Genomic DNA, 18,031 nt, shown 5'->3' with positions numbered 1-18,031 from the left:
ACCCCCATTTACATGAGTGAATAAATACCAAGTAAATATTAAAGGAAATAACACGATTTCTTCCAAATTTTTATGTATCATTTGAGAGAAATGCCAAAGTTGCACAATTAGCTCAAAAGATAGATCTAAAAGGGCCAGAATGTCATTATGTCTTGCATAGTTGCGGTGCTCTGACACGAGCTGAACAGGTAGGGACGCCACTATTCTAGAAGGTCATTCTTCTCTTCCTCCTTTACTTTCCTGTCACCCAGGAACGGTGGCTACCGTTTAGTTAATACCTACCATCAGCACGGTGCCATGCTGGGGTTTTACATGCATTACTGCTTCTTTCCCCAATAGTTCTACAAGGCAGGGGTTATTTCCATTTTACAAATGAGAAAATTGAGGCTCAGAAAGGTTAAGTGACTTCCAAAGTCTTCCAGTGATGACAGAGCCAGAGTTAAACCCCAAGTCACACCAAAGGCCATGTTCTTTCCATCACACTCAGTGGTCTTTTTAGCCACTTAGGGCCACAAAGCTGACACCCTTCAAAGCAATTTTTGAAGTCCTTTTTTGAATAACCATCAGAACTATTGTTATATGAAGGTCTGACAATTAAGCTTGCAAACTTGCCATCATGAGCTTAGGTTGGTAGCACTGTATAAACAACACAGTCAGGAAGGTTGCATAACCTTGGTATATTAGTATCTCACAATTGTCTTTGTGTTAATGTGTGGTGATGTCTTACTGAGCAGCATTCATTATTGTTGTTGTGTGTTTCAGTGTGCCACATGACAACAGCTTTAGTCATTCCAGAAAGAGTTCCAAAATTGCTTTGAAGGGTGAACTAGGTGCTGGTGTTGGTGCAGAGCTTCCCAAGGGGAGTACTTCAAAGGTGACCATACTAGTATTGGCAATGAGATAGGCAGTTTTTTAGGATGAATTCATGAACTTAATTGTCACATTGCATATACACAGATACCATACACACTATGGAATATTATTCTGTCTTAAAAAGGACTGAAGTTATAAGACTTGCCATCACCTGGATAAATTGTGAAACCAAGCTAAATGAAATAATATAAATACCAGACACCAAGTGGACAGATATGATATAACTAACACTCATCAGAAATACCTAGAATAGGCAAATTCACAGAGATGTAGATTAGAGATTACCCAGGGCTGCAGGAGAGGGAAATGGGAAGTTATTGAGTGAAGGGTACAGAGTTTCTGTTGGGGGCGGTGAAAACAGATAGTAGTGACGGTTGCACAACATTGTGAATGCAGTCAATGACCCTGAAAAGGATACTCAGCAATGGTTAAAATGGCCAATTTTATGTTATACATATACAGTGTGGAACCTCCATAGTTGGCCCTCTCCTTATAGTTATCATCTCCTTAGGCTGACCTAATTTTCATAGCCCAGACATGCACCTTAGGCTGACCTAATTTTCATAGCCCAGACATGCACCACATGTACATATCAGTACAGTAGGCCTAGTTTTTTATGTTGACCACCACTGTGTGTTGACCAGTCTGTTACAGTTGCTTGCGTGGTCAGGTCACAGAGGTTCTATTGTATATAAACCGTGTGTGCTTGTTACAAACATAACTTTTAAAGAACTGGCTCCTTAAGCAGATGGGGTTGAGTCCCAGTTCCACCATTTCCAAGCAGTATGAAGGACCTAGAGGCTTGCAGAGGTACGCACACCAGACTGTTCTGGGTTTCACCTAATCTCCCTAATTTCTCCCTATCCCTGGTTTCCTTATTTTCTTATTTCTTGTCCTGTTATTCTGTACAGTGTCTTAAGGGTTCCTCGAACCTTCTTTTTAGCACAAGACAAAGGCATGGACATATTAATCAAGTTCCTTTGCAATCCTCTGCTTTTCTTGGTGGAGGGCAGGGAGCACACACCATCCCACCCATCCCATCCAGGGTCCTTCATTCCTTACATCTTCAGCCACACTTAGGCTGAGTCAACTGAAACCTGCCTCTTCATGATGCTGTGACAAGTTGGTCCCCACAGTCAAGACTCCTGCCCACAGACTTAATATTTCTTCTACTCAGAAGGCTTTTAAATATATAATTTCAAAGCTTTATTCACAAAGATGTTTGGTAGAATATTAGTTATAATACCAAAAGACTGCAGACAACCTAAATGTCTAGCACAGGAGAGTAGTTACAAAAATTACAGTAGCTGTACTTAATGCCATATTCTGCAGCTATGTAAAAATCCATGACATCATGTTAAATGGGGAAGAAAAAAACTTTTAAATTAGATATGATTGTAGCTATGTAAACCTTTTGCATCATGAAAAATAAAGAGTATATATAAAAGGTAAGTTTGGTAGGATTATGGTGATGTTTTAATTCTTCTATTTTTTGGAACATTTTCCACTATACTAAAAACAAATATAAAGGATAGTTTTGTTTTGTTTTAAATAACAAAACCATGAGATCAACAGGGTTACTCAACCAGGATACAGATGTATGTGGTGCTTTCACAATCTGCTCCAACACAGCCTCGTGCATTCATGCTTGAAAGCCAGGCTATCAATCTGCTTTTATCTTAACTTCTGTGTCTTCAAGGGGTTTTAGGTGGATAAATATGACTCAGCAGAATCATGTTCAAAATCAGGGGCTGTAAGGTGGATGACACCAGGCCACAAGGGTCACTAAACCAGCAAGACTGGGGGAGTTGGCCGCTGCCTGTGTAGGGGGTTTGCTTGCCCCCCCCCCGCCTTGGCTTTGCCCCCAGGGGCCAGGGGTTATGCTCCATTTATCTCAGGGAAGCCCAGAGTGGCCACATGAGCCCACTAAGGACACAACTCCCATAGTCCTCTCTACACTGGCCCTTCTGTGGACACCGGCACGGCAGAGGACGCATCTCCAAGTACCAGGGTCTGAGGATGGGTTTTGCTCTTTAACACTTACCAGGGACCTACAGTGGGCCAGGCGCAGGGCAGTATCTTCAAATGCACAGTCTGAGAACCACTCTGTGTAGTATGAACTAGGAAATAAGAAACTCTGAGCAAAAAGAGATGAAATGAAAGCATACAAACCTACTCTTGAAAGTTCTTTAAAACTGAAACCATTGTCTTATGAAATGTTTTTCAAAGGGGTGGATTAGTCTTACTCAGATTTCATGATGATATAATTTTAAACAAAGGAGTGAGGTAAAAGATTCTTTTAAACATTCATTTTCCCTAAAAGGGAGAAAGGGGAACATTCAAGGCAAATTCAAGAAGCACACTCTTATATACATCTGCCAAAAGTTGCAATCTTCTACCAAGCAGAGAAAGGATCCTTGGCCTAGCAATTAAAATCATTTGTCTTTTATCCCCTTCTTGCCAAAAAGGACCCCAGCCCTAACTAGTTAATCCCTAACACACACTGCTACTCCCAGAGTTGCCTGGCAACTGCTAGGAGGCGTGTCAGAGAGCAAGAAAGGCCTAAATAAATGAGCTGGAGCCTGGGCTGCTGCTTGACATGGATAAAGGGGGTTTCTCCGAAAAGGGCTGCCTGGCTGCTTGTGTTTCTGTCATTTAAGTAGAGAAGAACAAGTTGTCTTGGCCGATATTGTTAAATATCTTGGGCTTTGCATCTGATTTTCTCCAGGTGACTTAAAAATGGGTCATATGCCCTTGTGATTTGCAGACACCCTCCCTTCTGTCAGGCAGCCACAACCTCCAAAGCCCAAAGACAGGACAGGATGCAACGTGCACACGCCAAACAGAGGCTTAGGCCCAAACGCTGCCTCCAACATGTCTCCGTTCCTAATTTCCTTCACCGATTCTTCTAGCCATTATTCAAAGTACGCTCACTGACGCCTACACACTGTGCTGTAACCTGTGCCTGGTACTGGAAAGGCAGAGAGAGGGTTACTGACACGGGACATGTAGAAACTAGAACAAAGACAGATGAGAGGGTGTGGAGGGAAAGCCTATGTTTGGAGGCTGTCCCCTGGCTCCAGGGTATCGTAGGAAGCCACTGCCAGGCTGAGCTCCATCCCCCACCTGTGTCGTGGCTAGTGAGGGGCTGTTATGGCAATGGCTGCCATTGCAGATGTGAAGCCACTCAGGGATGACTGGGCTCCCACCTGTGGGAGGCCACAGAGGAGCTGGTAGACTTGGTGTGACAGGACACCTTGGGCACCTCACTTTTTGATTTTGAGAAAGCCCTCTAAAACTGTTTACCTGGCCCTGAAGAAAAACACCACCAGTGAGCCAACACAGGCACTCCTGCTCTGGGCTGGCCTCCGGCCTCCTGAGCAGACCTGCAGGAGGTGTGAGGCCTGGATGCAGAGGGGCAGCCTGGCACCTGGCCGAGGGCTAGGCCTTAGCAAGCAGCTCCCTTCCTCCTCCTCCTGGGCTACAGAAAGAAAACAAAGCTCAAGAATATCCCTGGCCAGCTGAATTTTGAATTTTTTCCAGTGGGAAAGGAAAAAAAAAAAGCCAAGGAGTTAGAAATCTCAAGTGAGCTCTCAGGCAGGGAAAGGGCCTTCCAGCTGGGCTGGAGAAGGGTTTCCAACTGTCCATCTCTGACTCGAAGGCCAAGGCTTGACCCTCCTCACAGAGCCGGGCGGGGCACTGGATGGCCGAGGAGGAGCTGTTCCCCCACCTGCTCAGCAGAGAGCAGGCAGGTGAGGGACGGGGCAGTGCTAGTTTTCACAGGGCTGACAGGGCAGGCACTGTGCTGGGCTTATGTAAGCATCTCTATAATCCCACATGGAGGGGATCACAGACGCATTTTATTGAAGAGTTGAAGAAGAGGGAGGCGATGTAAGCTGTTGGAGCCTGGAGCTCCCCCCTGTATCCTGAAGGCTCTCCTCACTCGCAGTCTCCTGCTGTCCTCAGCCCCTGCCCTGCCATCTGTCTCAGGGGCTCCCCTCTGCATACTTCCACCTGTGTCTGGCCACCAGACACACTTTATGTATCAAGGGCCTTAAGTGTTCATGGATCCTTTGACTCAGTAAATCCATGGAAGGAAATCTGCCTAAGAAAGTAATTCAGACCATGCATGAAGATTTATATAAAGATGTTTAGCACCGTGCGGTTTAAAATTGTGAAATGGACTGGACACAATGGCTAATGCCTATAATCCTAGTGCTCTAGGAGGATGAGGTGGGAGGATCATTTGAGCTCAGGAGTTCAAGACCAGGCTGGGCAATAGCAATACCCTGTCTGTATAAAAAACAGAAAAATTAGCAAGGCTTGGTGGTGCACCTTAGTCCCAGCTACTCGGAAGGCTGAGCTTTGATCCTTTGAGCCCAGACATTTGAGGTTGCAGTGAGCTATAACAATGCACTGCCCTCCAGCCCAAGCAACAGAGCAAGGCCATGTCTCAAAAAAAGGAAAAAAAAAAAAAACAAATCAAAAACTAAAACCCAAACCATGAAATGTGAGTGACAATCAAAAAAAACCAGCATGACATAAAGTAAGAGAAGCCAATTCCTGGGCCAAGGTTCCTCTTCCCTTTCCTTCCAGCTCTCTTTTTGTCCTTAACTCTAGCCTGTTGCCTAACCGCCTACCACTGCTTTCGCCAGGGCCCTCAGCGATGCCAACGTGCAAAAGCAGATTAAGCATAGGATGGCTTTCATCGAACAAGAAGCCAATGAAAAGGCAGAAGAAATAGATGCAAAGGCAGAAGAAGAGTTCAACATTGAAAAAGGTCGGCTTGTGCAAACCCAAAGACTAAAGATTATGGAATACTATGAGAAGAAAGAGAAGCAGACTGAGCAGCAGAAGAAAATTCAGATGTCCAATTTGATGAACCAAGCAAGGCTCAAAGTGCTAAGAGCAAGAGATGACCTTATCACAGACCTACTAAATGAAGCAAAACAGAGACTCAGCAAGGTGGTAAAAGATTCAACCAGGTACCAAGTGCTGCTGGATGGACTGGTCCTCCAGGGTTTGTACCAATTGCTGGAGCCTCGAATGATTGTTCGTTGTAGGAAACAAGATTTACCTCTGGTAAAGGCTGCGGTGCAAAAGGCAATCCCTATGTACAAGATTGCCACTAAAAATGATGGTGATGTCCAAATTGATCAGGAGTCCTACCTGCCTGAGGAAATAGCTGGTGGTGTTGAAATCTATAATGGGGAACGTAAAATAAAGGTTCCAATACCCTAGAAAGCCGGCTGGACCTCATAGCCCAGCAGATGATGCCAGAAGTACGGGGAGCATTGTTTGGTGCAAATGCCAACAGGAAGTTTTTGGACTAGGCCTTTGGGAGAGAGAGTCCATCCACTGCGCTACTGCTCTGATGTTGAAGCTTCTGATGTTTGAAGAAACAAGAGTGTCTGTGTTGCTTCCTCTTTGCTGTCCTAATATTGCTCTGTATTTATCAGTGGAAACCCTTCTGTGTCTAATGTCCTTGGCCTAATTGTTAACAGTGGGAGAATGTTTCATTTGCTCTGATCAGGAACCCACCCCTAGTTCATCTCAAAGTAACACAGCACTAGGCTGGTCCTACATCCTTAGGTGGTGGCTGCATGAACTTCACCGAGCCTCCTGCTCTTTCTCCACCTCCCTGTTAACTAGTCTAGAGGGTGATGTTTATGGTGTTCTTGGCCTTGAGGTCTCTGCTCTTTAGGTTTCAAATGCATGTGGCACATGCATTCCTCCCAGCAGTAGGAGCTTCACTGTTACCTACTGGGGCCTACAAGTTTTCCTCATCTGTAAATGTGATTTAAAACCTAAGCCATGAATATGCTTTATTTATTAAAGTAAAAGATGTGAAAAAAAAAAAAAAAAAAAAAAAAGACCAGCATGAGGATAACGTGCAGGACTCAGCACCAATTTCAGATTGAGGAAACTTGATAAAAATTTGTGACTGGAGCTCATGTAGTTTCTGATTCTGATCCACAGCCAGAGCTGAGGCCCCCCTGGGGCCCCCTGATGGGATATATGTGGCCTTTATAAACGATGTTTAAGGAGAGTTTTTATGTGATATGAGAAATGCTTACACAATATTAAAAGGCCAAAACAAATCAGTAACTGGATACCAAATTGCTTTGCCAGGAATATCTCAACTGCCTCAACTACCTAAATGAAAGCAAAAAGCCAAATTCAGCAATGGAATAACACAAAAACAAACCCCAAAACCTGGAACCTAGGTGGAAACATGCTAACGTATCTCCACCCCAGACAAAGGGATTATGGGTGCCTTCTCATGTTGAGTCCTCTGTCACTTTCAACATTTTTAACCAAGGACAGTGCTACCTTTATAGCCAGAGAAACAAGTAACAGACAAGTGGCCCTGTAGCCACTTCCCCCACCCTTCTACGGCTCACATGTGCTTTGCAGTCATTACTTTAAATTAATTCTCAAAATAACCTTACATGGGAAATGTTATTCTCTCAGATGAGGAGGACTTGTCAGAATTAGATCTATGCTTTAAAAATCATCTAGGTAACAGGGTGATGACCTTTGCTTGCCTCAATGACTGGTCGCGAAATTTCAGGTTTTCTGGTGCCTTTCTGACTTTACTGAAGAAGGCCACTCTCACCTAGATGAATGAGACGAAAAGCCTCACAGACCTGCCATATTTTGTTGATTCCAAGATGAAAATTCTAAGATGTTCCCATTGTAACATCTCTGGAATCCGGATGTGTCTTATAATTGGTGGCATCCTTCAATTATAATTGGCAGCACCCTTCCCTTTCTTAACAGTACATAAACTAACGGTACATCTTGTGACTGAATGGGAGTTTACATTTAAGGACACGTGCCATGCCTACAACCAAACCCATCAAATTCAAAAATATCCTCAAAATGATACTTTTAAGGGCAATGTAATATTCTATATGTGGGTATACTGTACTTCACACCAGTGATCTGTGAGGGCTACTTGGTATGTTCTATTTTTGTTTTTGTTTTTTTTTTTTTTTTTGTAGAGACATATTTTTGTTTTTTTTTTTTACTATTATAAATGTTGCTACTGTCAACACCTTGACATTAAGCATTCCCTTTCATTATCCTCATCTCCAAGTTCCACTCATTGGAGACATTTCTTGCCCCTCACCTCCCACATTTTATTGAGAGTCTAGTCATTTCTTCCCTCGGGGTAGCTTTCCCTGGTGTAGCCGCCTGATGGCCCTCTTCTGGGTTCCCATAAGATTCCTCTAGCTGGTCTCTCTGCCTCCAGCTTCTCTTTTTGGCCACTACTGTATTACTCCTTGCACCTGCCTACTGACATCTCTGCTCAAAAACCTGCGCTCCCAACAGGGTAAAGTTCCCATGTACTTAGCCTAGTGTTTGGGGCTCTGCCAACTGTGGCTCAAACCTCTCTTCTACACCCCCACCACCCCCACCACCACCACCACTTGAGACAACATGACCCACTCCCTGGCCATGCTGGGCCCTGCCTCTGAGCTTTTGTTTCTTCAGTTAACTTCACACGCACTGCAAGAAGGGAGGCTCTAAACTCACTCATCAGTCCCAGTTCACATTTCACCTGAGGTGTGTTATAGCTCATCTGATCCTTATAACAACTTGGAGATAAAGAAAAGAAAGGAATTCTTATCTTCATTCTGCAGGTGAAGAAACTAAAGTGTAATAGATGAAGTGGGTTGCTCAGGTTTTATGCAGCTAAGAGATGCAGAGCTCGGTTTTAAACTCTGGAGTTCTGTCCTTAAACCCAGTATGTTCAGAGCCAAGTACAGGTACAACCCTAAATTTCTCTGGTTGAGCAATTTGTGCTCATATCATGTACCCACCAATATGTATCAAGATTCATCAGCCTCTGGATTCTAGACACATGCATACTGACAAGGAGGAACTGTAAGTGAAATACTTCAAGTCCATCAGATCCCGGCAGCTCAAGGAGACGACTGGGACAGCTGTCCCATTCCGATTTTCAAGAGAAGACAACAGTATCTTCCTTGAATTACGCCCTCTCTCAGAACGGCACTGAACATGAATGGTTTGGCTGGACCCAAGGTCATGACAATCTGAACCACCTTACTTTGAGACAACAGGGCACAGGAACTTGTTTAAGCTGACAGGCTACAACGAACCTAAGGGAAGTATTTCTTGGGAAGCAAAAAGAGAGAGTGCATTCCTTGTATTAGGTGGTCATGACATTGCTCAGCACTCAGACCTAAGTGCAGGATGGAAAACGAGGAGGAGGGTGGTGTCGGCATGATGCTCCCTGAGCACCCACCGTCCTGGCCACTCCACAGAGAGTAGGTGCTGGGTGAGGAGAAGAGGTGTTGGCCCTCACTCCATGTTTCATTTACACACACCATGGAGTCACAGGGTAAGAAAAGACTTACCAATACAACAATTGGGCTGGTGAGGGGTGTGATCCTGCTTTATTCTCAGCTTTCTACATAAAATGTATTGCCTGACATCTCAGCTTTTGTCATCTCATCTAATTAAATGCTATGGATTAAAATAAAACAGACATGAACAGCCCAGGCCTACAGGCAGTGCAACCCATTCTTGCACCTGCGCTGACTAGGCTGGGTGTGGCTGAGTCACTCACCTGCTCAGGACGAGGGGAGGCCCATGCACTGAGAGAAGAGGCCTGTTCGCAAGGTTGCCACCAACATTCTCTCCTACATGTGGTGACCCAGGCCCCTAGGCCAATTTTTCCACTCTCCTTGGCCAGAAGGCCAAGAGTAGGTTAAATAGAGAAATATCCAACAAAAGCTGCTCAATGAAGCTGGGAGAACTGGGACTGTCTTTGCTTTCAGGGAAGACCTGATGTCTTCATATCCTCACAATGACTTTCATAAGGCAGGAAACTCGGCTCAAAGAGGTGGCAGGGCCATGGGAGCAGACATCTCCCCGTCTGCTCATGCCCTGTAGTCACGTACATAAAGACAGCTCATGGGACCCAGCAAGAAGTGAATTCCTAGGACACTCTGCTTTCAAGGGTACAGCGGAGATCCCATTAAAGGACATGGGTGGCCAGGCAGAGGGGAAAGCAGGGCTTTGGGCTCATCTGGCCCCTCCGATGGCTGGTCATTCCTCCTCTCTGAGTCTCAGTTTCCTCCTCTGTCAAGTGGAGCTGATCATCACCATTCCCCAGGTGCACTGTACATACCCAGTGATAGCAGTGAGCATGACGGGCCTGGTATATGTCTAACATGCAGCTGGTGGTCGCTGCCCAGGGTGGAGTGGGGGGAGGTCTGAGCGGGCACTGGAGCAGTGAGTGTGTCACATGACCACACGGCTTCCTTCTGCTAAGAGGTAAATGCCAAGAGAGAACACCTCTCCCCTACCACAAACACATACAATCTCTTCTGGGTGAATTCAAAAACCAGAAGGGTCATGAGATTTCTTGCGGCCCGTGAGGTCTGATTCTTGGCCCTGACCAAACACAGATTCTGTAACCAGCCAAGAGGCTACTCACTGGCTCAATTTTCAGAGCGTTTCGGTAGCTGCCGAAGAAAGCGGCCTGGGCCTTGAGGAACGCTCTGGCCACGCCATCACCGGTGGTTGTGGAGACCTTCTTTAGCCTGCTCTTCAGTGAAGAAATCTAGTGACAGACAAAAAAGAAACACATGTTGAGGACAGGGTCAAAGGCAGATGGCTGACAAGCCCAGTACACACGGAACCTTAGAAAATCCTAAGGAGCTAGGATTGATTTTATACCCCACCTGCTGGGAGAACAAAAATGTGTTTGGCATTAGGGCATGTTTTTGGAATTTAAATGAATGTTGCTCTTATAAGAGCAAGTCTAATAAAAACAAAACAAAGCTATTATTTAACCACTTACTACATGCCAAGTAAGTACTTTCACATATAATTCTTTCAACAATCTTGTGAGGAAGGAATTAGTGTTCTCATCTTATAAGGATCAAATAGTCTCAGAGAGGTGAGGTCACACACCTACAAGAGGCCACGTTGGAATCTGACTCAAAGTTTTATAATCTGAGCCCAAATTACACAAAGACTTTTAGTTCCAATTCCATTCCCTCTTGAAACTACTTGCAAATATTAAAAATAAAAGGCTTATTTCTACATCTCACATATCATACAGTGAAGGAATGGTGGCTGATAGGTATATACACAACAGGTTAAAACAAAAATAAGAAAGTGATGGCTATGGAGAAGTAGCAGCTGGTAATAAATGTATAGCCTTACAATGTAAGGTCTTACAAGGTTGTTAGAAATCGGTTCAAAATTTGCCTTAAGAGATTGTTAGTAGCCAAAGCAAAGAAAGAAAAACGTGAGTCCCTGGGTCCACGTGTTACAAACAAACCATTTGCTCAAAAAAAATAAAGATTTCCCTGAAAGTGAGAATAAAAGAGAATTTTCCCATCAGTCAATGTAAGTAAGAAAAACTGTGCAATATGGTAGCTGTTGCCTTCAACGTCGGGACAACATCAAGCTTCCCAGACTTTGTAATATGCCCCTGGTTCATCTCAGGATGCCACATTGCACACAATTCAAAGCGCAGCAGTCACACTGTGTTCCATGTGAAAGTTGCCCCTGAAACTTCACAACACTCAATGATTGAGTGACCTCAAATCATTCATTTACTCAACAAATATTTACTATTTCCTACATGCCCAGGAATATGTTACCATTGTGGGTACAATGGTAAGTGAAACCAGACACAAGCCTTGCCCTCATTTAGATGTTATTCTCGTGAGAAAAATATATGGGACATGGCTATTGTCAAAAGCTTGTGCAGATACCACTGCTGTCTAACTCCAGAACATTTGTTACCCTGCCAGGAGGAAACTCACACGCGTGGCTGTCACTCTCCATTCCCCACCAATAATACTTTACTCCAGCCCCAGGCAAGCCACACAGCCACTAGTCTACCTTTGGTGCCTGGGAGCGTGTCCACTCTGGACATTCCACGGAAGTGGGCTTAACAGTAGGGAGGCACCTGTGGCTGGATCCTGCCACTCAGCATCACGCTCACTTTGAACCAGCTGCATGATGTGGCAGCCCGTGGCAGGCTGCATTCCTCTCCAGGGCTGCATAATACCCCACGGTACGGACAGACCACATTTTATCTATCTGTTCATCAGCAGGCCATTTGGCTATTTCTACTTTTTGGCTATTAGAAAGAATGCTAGTGTGAAGATTCATGCACAAGCTTTTGTGAGAAGACAGCAGAGATTTTGAGGTGAGATTGAAGACAGGACTCCTCTATGGCCAGACCTTATGCAGGGAAGATAAGCTGACGGGGCCCACGAAGCCACAGAGCAGGGCACTCGCTCACAGTAAGTCATGGTAATGTTAACGGGTGCAGGGAAAGACTCCGTGCTGCTGCTAAGGGGCACGCCACGCCCTTGGAAGGAAGGCGGGGAGCAGGCGCCACAGGGGCCACCCAGCCCTGCTGCACGGTGGGGCATGGTTGGAGTCCACCTCGACACCTGGGTATATATAACTGGTTTACTGTGACCTCTGCTTTTCTGGGACACATTAAGCCCCTGTGTCACAGTGGTGAGAACCCACGAGGAGCAATGTGGGCCACTCAGCACCCAGGCAGACTGCCGTGGACGTTCTACTTGAAACAGATATATGAAAAAGGAATGTGCTTTATTAAAATGTTAAAAATATTACCCACTCCCTGCCCTCCCAATAACAAAATCCTGCCCCTCCGTGGGACGAGGGTGACATTTCCTTTGAAATGGTGCAAGCCACTGTCACTCTTCTCCTGGCTCCTCAAAGGTGTCAGGCCACCTGTGCCGAAGATTATTCCTCACTTAACCCTCCCTGGCCTTTCTCTTTCATTCGGGAGGTGTTTAATTACCTTGGATTCACCACGCTGCACTTCAGGTGAGCCTCTCCTAATGGCCTCATTACCATTTTACACAAAGAAGGAGTCGCTGATTGTAACTGAGCAATATGAGTGTTCCTTCCTGCCTGCCCCAGCTGGTCTAACACTAGCCAAGTGGTGCTGGGCTACTGAGGCCACTTAGGCCAAGACTTCTGAAGATCTCTCCTCACAGGCAACATGGAGACGCTTTTGTCTTGACCTACCAGCTCTTTACACTTTGAAAATATAAGTATACATGCACCTGATTGCTAGTGATGGTGTTTGTCCTTTAAATAAACATGGGGGAGACAGTTTCAGGTCAAAATAACCCATAGACATACATCTAAAGATGGACCGGCCTTGAATACTCTCAGGGGTGCTGGTCAAATGGTCAACATGGGCTTCATCGGGGGGATTTGGAGGTGCTGTCTGATGAGGACAGTTCCCCTTTTAATCAGGTGGCACAGGAGGAGAAGAGAAAGCAAAGGAAGAGAGTACATAACTGAATTCCTCAGCCTTTTTTTTTTTGGAGACAGAGTCTTACTATGTCACCCTCGGTAGAGTGCTGTGACGTCATAGCTCATAGCAACCTCAAAGTCTTGGGCTCAGGTGATTCTCTTGCCTCAGCCTCCCAAGGAGCTGGGACTATAGGTGCCTGCTGCAATGCTCGGCTGTTTTTTCTTTTTGTTATGGTTGTCATTGTTGTTTAGCAGGCCTGGGCCAGGTTCGAACCTGGCACCCTGGGTAGATGTGTCTGGTGCTGTAACCACTGTGCTACGGGTGCCGAGCCAAATTCCTCAGCTTTTCTCTAAAGTTGCCTTCCCTCCCCTCCATGTCCCGTCTGGGTTATTGCAGCAGTCTCCTGCACTAGATGTCATATTCCATGACCATTTCCCACATCTCATCCACACCAACCCGGATGTGTCCTTACTCCACCCTCTCCTCTTGTGCCTGTGACCCTGGCCCTGCGAGGTTCCTCATTATCCATCCTCTCTGGCCCGGACTGGTGGAGTGGTGGCCTAAGCGGGCTCTCTGCTTTCAGTTTGTCCTCGATGCCACCCACCCATATCTGTCCTAGTAATCTTAGAAAAATCCAAATCTGATCACTTCATTCCTCCATCAAAATCTTTCAGTGCACTGCCCCTCACCACCATCCCCTTCAGAAAAACATCCAAACTCCCCAGGGGCGTCTGGGCAGGGTATCCTCAATAGGCCTGGCTTCCACCTGCCCTGCGTGACATCATACGTGAGCCATATGGAACTGCCATCCAGAAGCATATGCTACTCTCCAGCCCATTCACAAGTCAGTAACATGGAGCTATCTCATTCTTCCCTGTCCTGTCTAAAAGAATGTTCCTCTGAAAGACTGTCCAAATCTCCATCAAGGGGGTCCTACTGAAATTATACCCTGTCCTCACAAGGCAATACTGCATAACTGCTAGAAAGAACATAGCACTCTATGAACCGACAGGAAAAGATGCCCACAAAATACTGTCAAATGGGGGGAAATGTAAGTTACAGAGTAATATGTACTGGATGAATCACTTAAAGATTCTGTGTAAACATATGTATGTAGTAAAAATAAAATGCTGCCTATCAAAACTTTACCCTTGAGAGGATGCTTTCACTTTCTATTTTATACCCTTGATTATTTTGATTATCCTTTATAAAAAAGCACGTTACTTTTATAATAAAGAATTCACATGGGGTCATGGGGTATTTTTCTTTAATAGTCAAATAACTCATACCCTTGGGTTAAGGGAAAGAGGGAATCTAGATATCCTCCCATCTGTGAGCCTCACCTGACCATGAAGTCAGGGTCCCCTGGGACCGTGGAGGTGGTTCTCTGGGGAGCTGCAGTGTCCACTTCCTTTCCTGATAGACTGCGAGTTCCCAGAAGGGCCAGCAGCCAGCACGGGGCTTGGCCCACTACAGTCACTCAGTGCTTTCTGCTGAATGGAAGAATAAACGAGCAAGTGTTTTGACATGGTGAAAGGCATTTCCAGTGGCTGAGCCTCTCCACTTGGAGGCAAGGCTAGGATCACATTCTTTAATGATGGATCATTAGAAGAAACCGGTCTCTGCTGGAAAGGATGGGGGAGAAACTGATCCTCATTCATTTCCCTCCTGCAGAATGCCACTGCTAAGACACAATCACAAGAAAAACAAACCTCTGCAGGCTGAATGAGTTAAAGGAGCAAGTAGATCAGGCTCGTACAACAGGGCAAACTCAACAGGCCCAGCAACCAACGCAGCGTCACCCCACCTTCACGCCTCCCTGCGCCCTGTTCCTCCTCTGGTCACTGCTCACCCTAACTCTTAGGTCTGGGCTTCCCCTGCTCCTCTGTCCCCACTGCGCTCCTCAGGCAGCAGAGCACAGAGTTTGAGTCCTACCAACCGAGGCCTGAGATTAGAAACCTGGCTTCCCTACTCTATTCAACTTTCTGAGATTCAATTCCTTTGCTATAAAATGAGGTGTCTGCATCATATATACGTAGTGAGGATGAAAATGTAATGGATATAAAATACATAATGGATATACCAGAAGGCCTCTCTTTTTGGTTTGTTATTAATTAGTTCAGATTTCATTTTTTTTTTTTTTTTTTATTGTTGGGGATTCATTGAGGGTACAATAAGCCAGGTTACACTGATTGCAATTGTTAGGCAGAGTCCCTCTTGCATCATGTCTTGCCCCCATCTTTTAATTGGACCATTGCAACAGACTTTGAGCTGGTGTCTCTTCCTCTATTTTATTCCTGGTCTAACCCAACCTTTAAATTGAATTATCTTCCTAAACCAAGAAGTAGAATCTTATTACTTCCTTCCTCTCAACCTGTGGGTCACGACCCCTTTTGGGGTTTGAACGACCCTTGCACAGGGGTCGCCTAAATACATCCTGCATATCAGATATTTACGTTATGATTCATAACAGTAGCAAAATTACAGTTATGAAGTAGTAACGAAAATAATTCTATGGTTTGGGGTCACCACAATATGAGGAACTGTATTAAAGGGTCGTGGCATTAGGAAGGTTGAGAACCACTGCTCTAATACGATACAAGTCAAATTCCTTATGTGATATTTAAGGCCCTCTGTGGACTTGGTTCAAACTTTATTTTCAACTTTGTCTTCTACTACATACTTGATTTCAGAGGCCTCAAAACTCATTGCTAAGCCTGGGATATTCTTTAAAGAATTCTTCAACAAAATCTATATCTATATCTATATCTATATCTCTCTCTCTATATATATATATAAAACCTTCAACTTTCTCTGATGTCCCCTATCAGAAAAAAATAGCCTCTCTCAAGGTGCATGAGCCTCTTCCTTTGCTGATGGGCTGGAGAAATGCAGGGGACAGAGCTACCCATGAATGAGGCCTCGCTCCCAGGGACCTCGGCTGGGCTCCCACACATCAGCCACAAATTAGCTTATTACTGCTTCACAAGGGACTCTCTCATTGTACACACCATTGTGCTGTTGTCAGTCCTTTATATATCAGCAGTTCACTTATTTTTCTCCTCAGCAGAATGCAGATAACCTTTGAAATACATATCAGGACTCAACAAATTTAGTTTTATTTCTTTATCACTTGGCAACTTATAGGGTCTGGGAGTGGGGTGGAGGTTTAAGGATGACATGGTATTAACTGTCCACCTCTAAGACGATCCTATTCACCTCTTTCCATCAGTGCTGACACCTTATGAACTGTTAGCTGCCTACCCTTGCTCTGAGGAATACTGAAGTTCTAGGTGGCCTGCAAGGCCCTATGGGATTTGGCCACAGATTCTTCCAGATGTGAGGCTTCTGCTCCACCTCCATGGCCTTTAGCCACTGTTTCTGGGCTCCAGTCCCACTGGCCTCCCTCAGACCCCAGGACCTTTGAATAAGCTATTTCCTGTGGGAATGCACACTCAGCTCCCATCACCCCCTTGCCTAGAATTCAACACTGCTCAGGAGAACATTCTGCAGTGATGTGGCTAGTGGGCCCAAGGAACTGAAAATTTTATTATATCTAGTTTCAGTCAATTTAAATGTACAGAGTGACATGTGAAGAGTGGATGTCATGTTGGACAATACAGGGCCTGGATCAACTGCTACTCATTCATCAGGTCTCAGCTCAAATAAACACGACTTCCTCAGTCAGACCTTCTAGACTAGACCAAGGTACACTCCACTATGTCTTCCCTTCAGAGACACAGCAATACACAATGATGCATTCTGCATTAACCCAACTGACATCTGTCTGTTGTGCTAGAATGACGAGTCTAGAAAACTGGACCCGTCTTTCCCTCAGTACGTACACTTCAACTAGAGACACAGTTCTTTCAAAAGTGTGGCTCACATCAGTCTGTGCAGGGGTTCTGCTTCTCTCTTCCGGGAGTTGGATTAACTTCTAGATGTTGCAATTAGTGTTAAAAAATATTATATGTACAATTTTTTGGGGGGGAGGGGACAAATCAGACACTCAGTACCATCTGCAGAGGGGCAACAGAGTCACATTTTCCTTCCCCCTTTAAGGACAAAGGCAGGTTGATTCTTCCTATCCTCAATAAACTAGACTTCAAGGCTTTGTTCTAAAATCCCCTAGGGAATGCCTGGGTCTGAAGAAGGGAGGAGCTATCGACCTGTTTTCTTATCTGTTAGGGGAGCACAATCATTGGCTCTCCCTGTCACCTTCACATTGGCAATGAAAAACGCCAGTTTTCATTGCTATTATATGGGTGTATCTACTTATGTTTCATCAGTCCTTGGCTTCAAATTTGAAGCAAAATCTCTTGTTATGTAAAGGTGATCCCACCCTTTTTCCTTCCCAGTAGTAATATGTTCTAGAAGACCCAGAAATTCATAAGAAGCCAGGAACGAGAACTAGTATTTATCAAGCACCCTACTAGCCTCCAAATGCCATGGCAACTGCTTCCATACCCGCTATACAGATGGGGAAACCGAGACCCAGGCCCACACCACACTGGTAGTACAGCAAGGGGCAGAAGCCAAAGTCAAGCCCAAGTCTTTCTCACTCCAAGGTCTGTGCTATTGCATCAATTCTCAGTGCTGCTAGGGGTTTCTTAGCCCAGAAAATTTTATCTGTCCATGCCACTGGTTTACTTTTCCCCCCACTTTAATATATCTCCATTATTGCTTCCTCTCATTCCTTGCTTTTCTGTTCCTTTCCTGAGAACATGGTTGTTCCCTGACCTCAGCTGTCTTTAATTGCTTCTTCTGCATCCCATTTTCCCCTAGTAGCTCCTGGTTCTCCATGGGAGAGTAAGGGCTGTGCTAGTTATGCAGAGCTCCAAGCTGGGGCTGGCTGTGACC

The 18,031-nt window shown here is 45.1% G+C and overlaps 2 protein-coding genes across 10 annotated transcripts in view; one reads left to right on the top strand and one right to left on the bottom strand.

Moving 5' to 3' along the window:
• The window catches only part of DENND1A (DENN domain containing 1A), a 536,096-nt gene that overhangs the window by 153,074 nt on the left and 364,991 nt on the right, over nt 1-18,031 (bottom strand). For all 9 annotated transcript variants that reach the window (XM_053562936.1, XM_053562903.1, XM_053562912.1 and 6 more), the window contains one exon: nt 10,346-10,471. In XM_053562936.1, coding sequence (XP_053418911.1) covers nt 10,346-10,471 — 126 coding nt within the window. The remainder of the gene's footprint in view (nt 1-10,345; nt 10,472-18,031) is intronic.
• On the top strand, nt 5,421-6,428 carry LOC128566338 (V-type proton ATPase subunit E 1-like). The gene has a single exon (XM_053563107.1). The coding sequence runs from the start codon at nt 5,572-5,574 to the stop codon at nt 6,112-6,114; it is 543 nt and encodes a 180-aa protein (XP_053419082.1). The 5' UTR covers nt 5,421-5,571; the 3' UTR covers nt 6,115-6,428.

The sequence above is a fragment of the Nycticebus coucang genome, chromosome 2 (assembly GCF_027406575.1).
Source record: "Nycticebus coucang isolate mNycCou1 chromosome 2, mNycCou1.pri, whole genome shotgun sequence".
Classification (NCBI taxonomy): Eukaryota; Metazoa; Chordata; class Mammalia; order Primates; family Lorisidae; genus Nycticebus; species Nycticebus coucang.
This window is presented reverse-complemented; position numbering and strand designations above follow the sequence as displayed.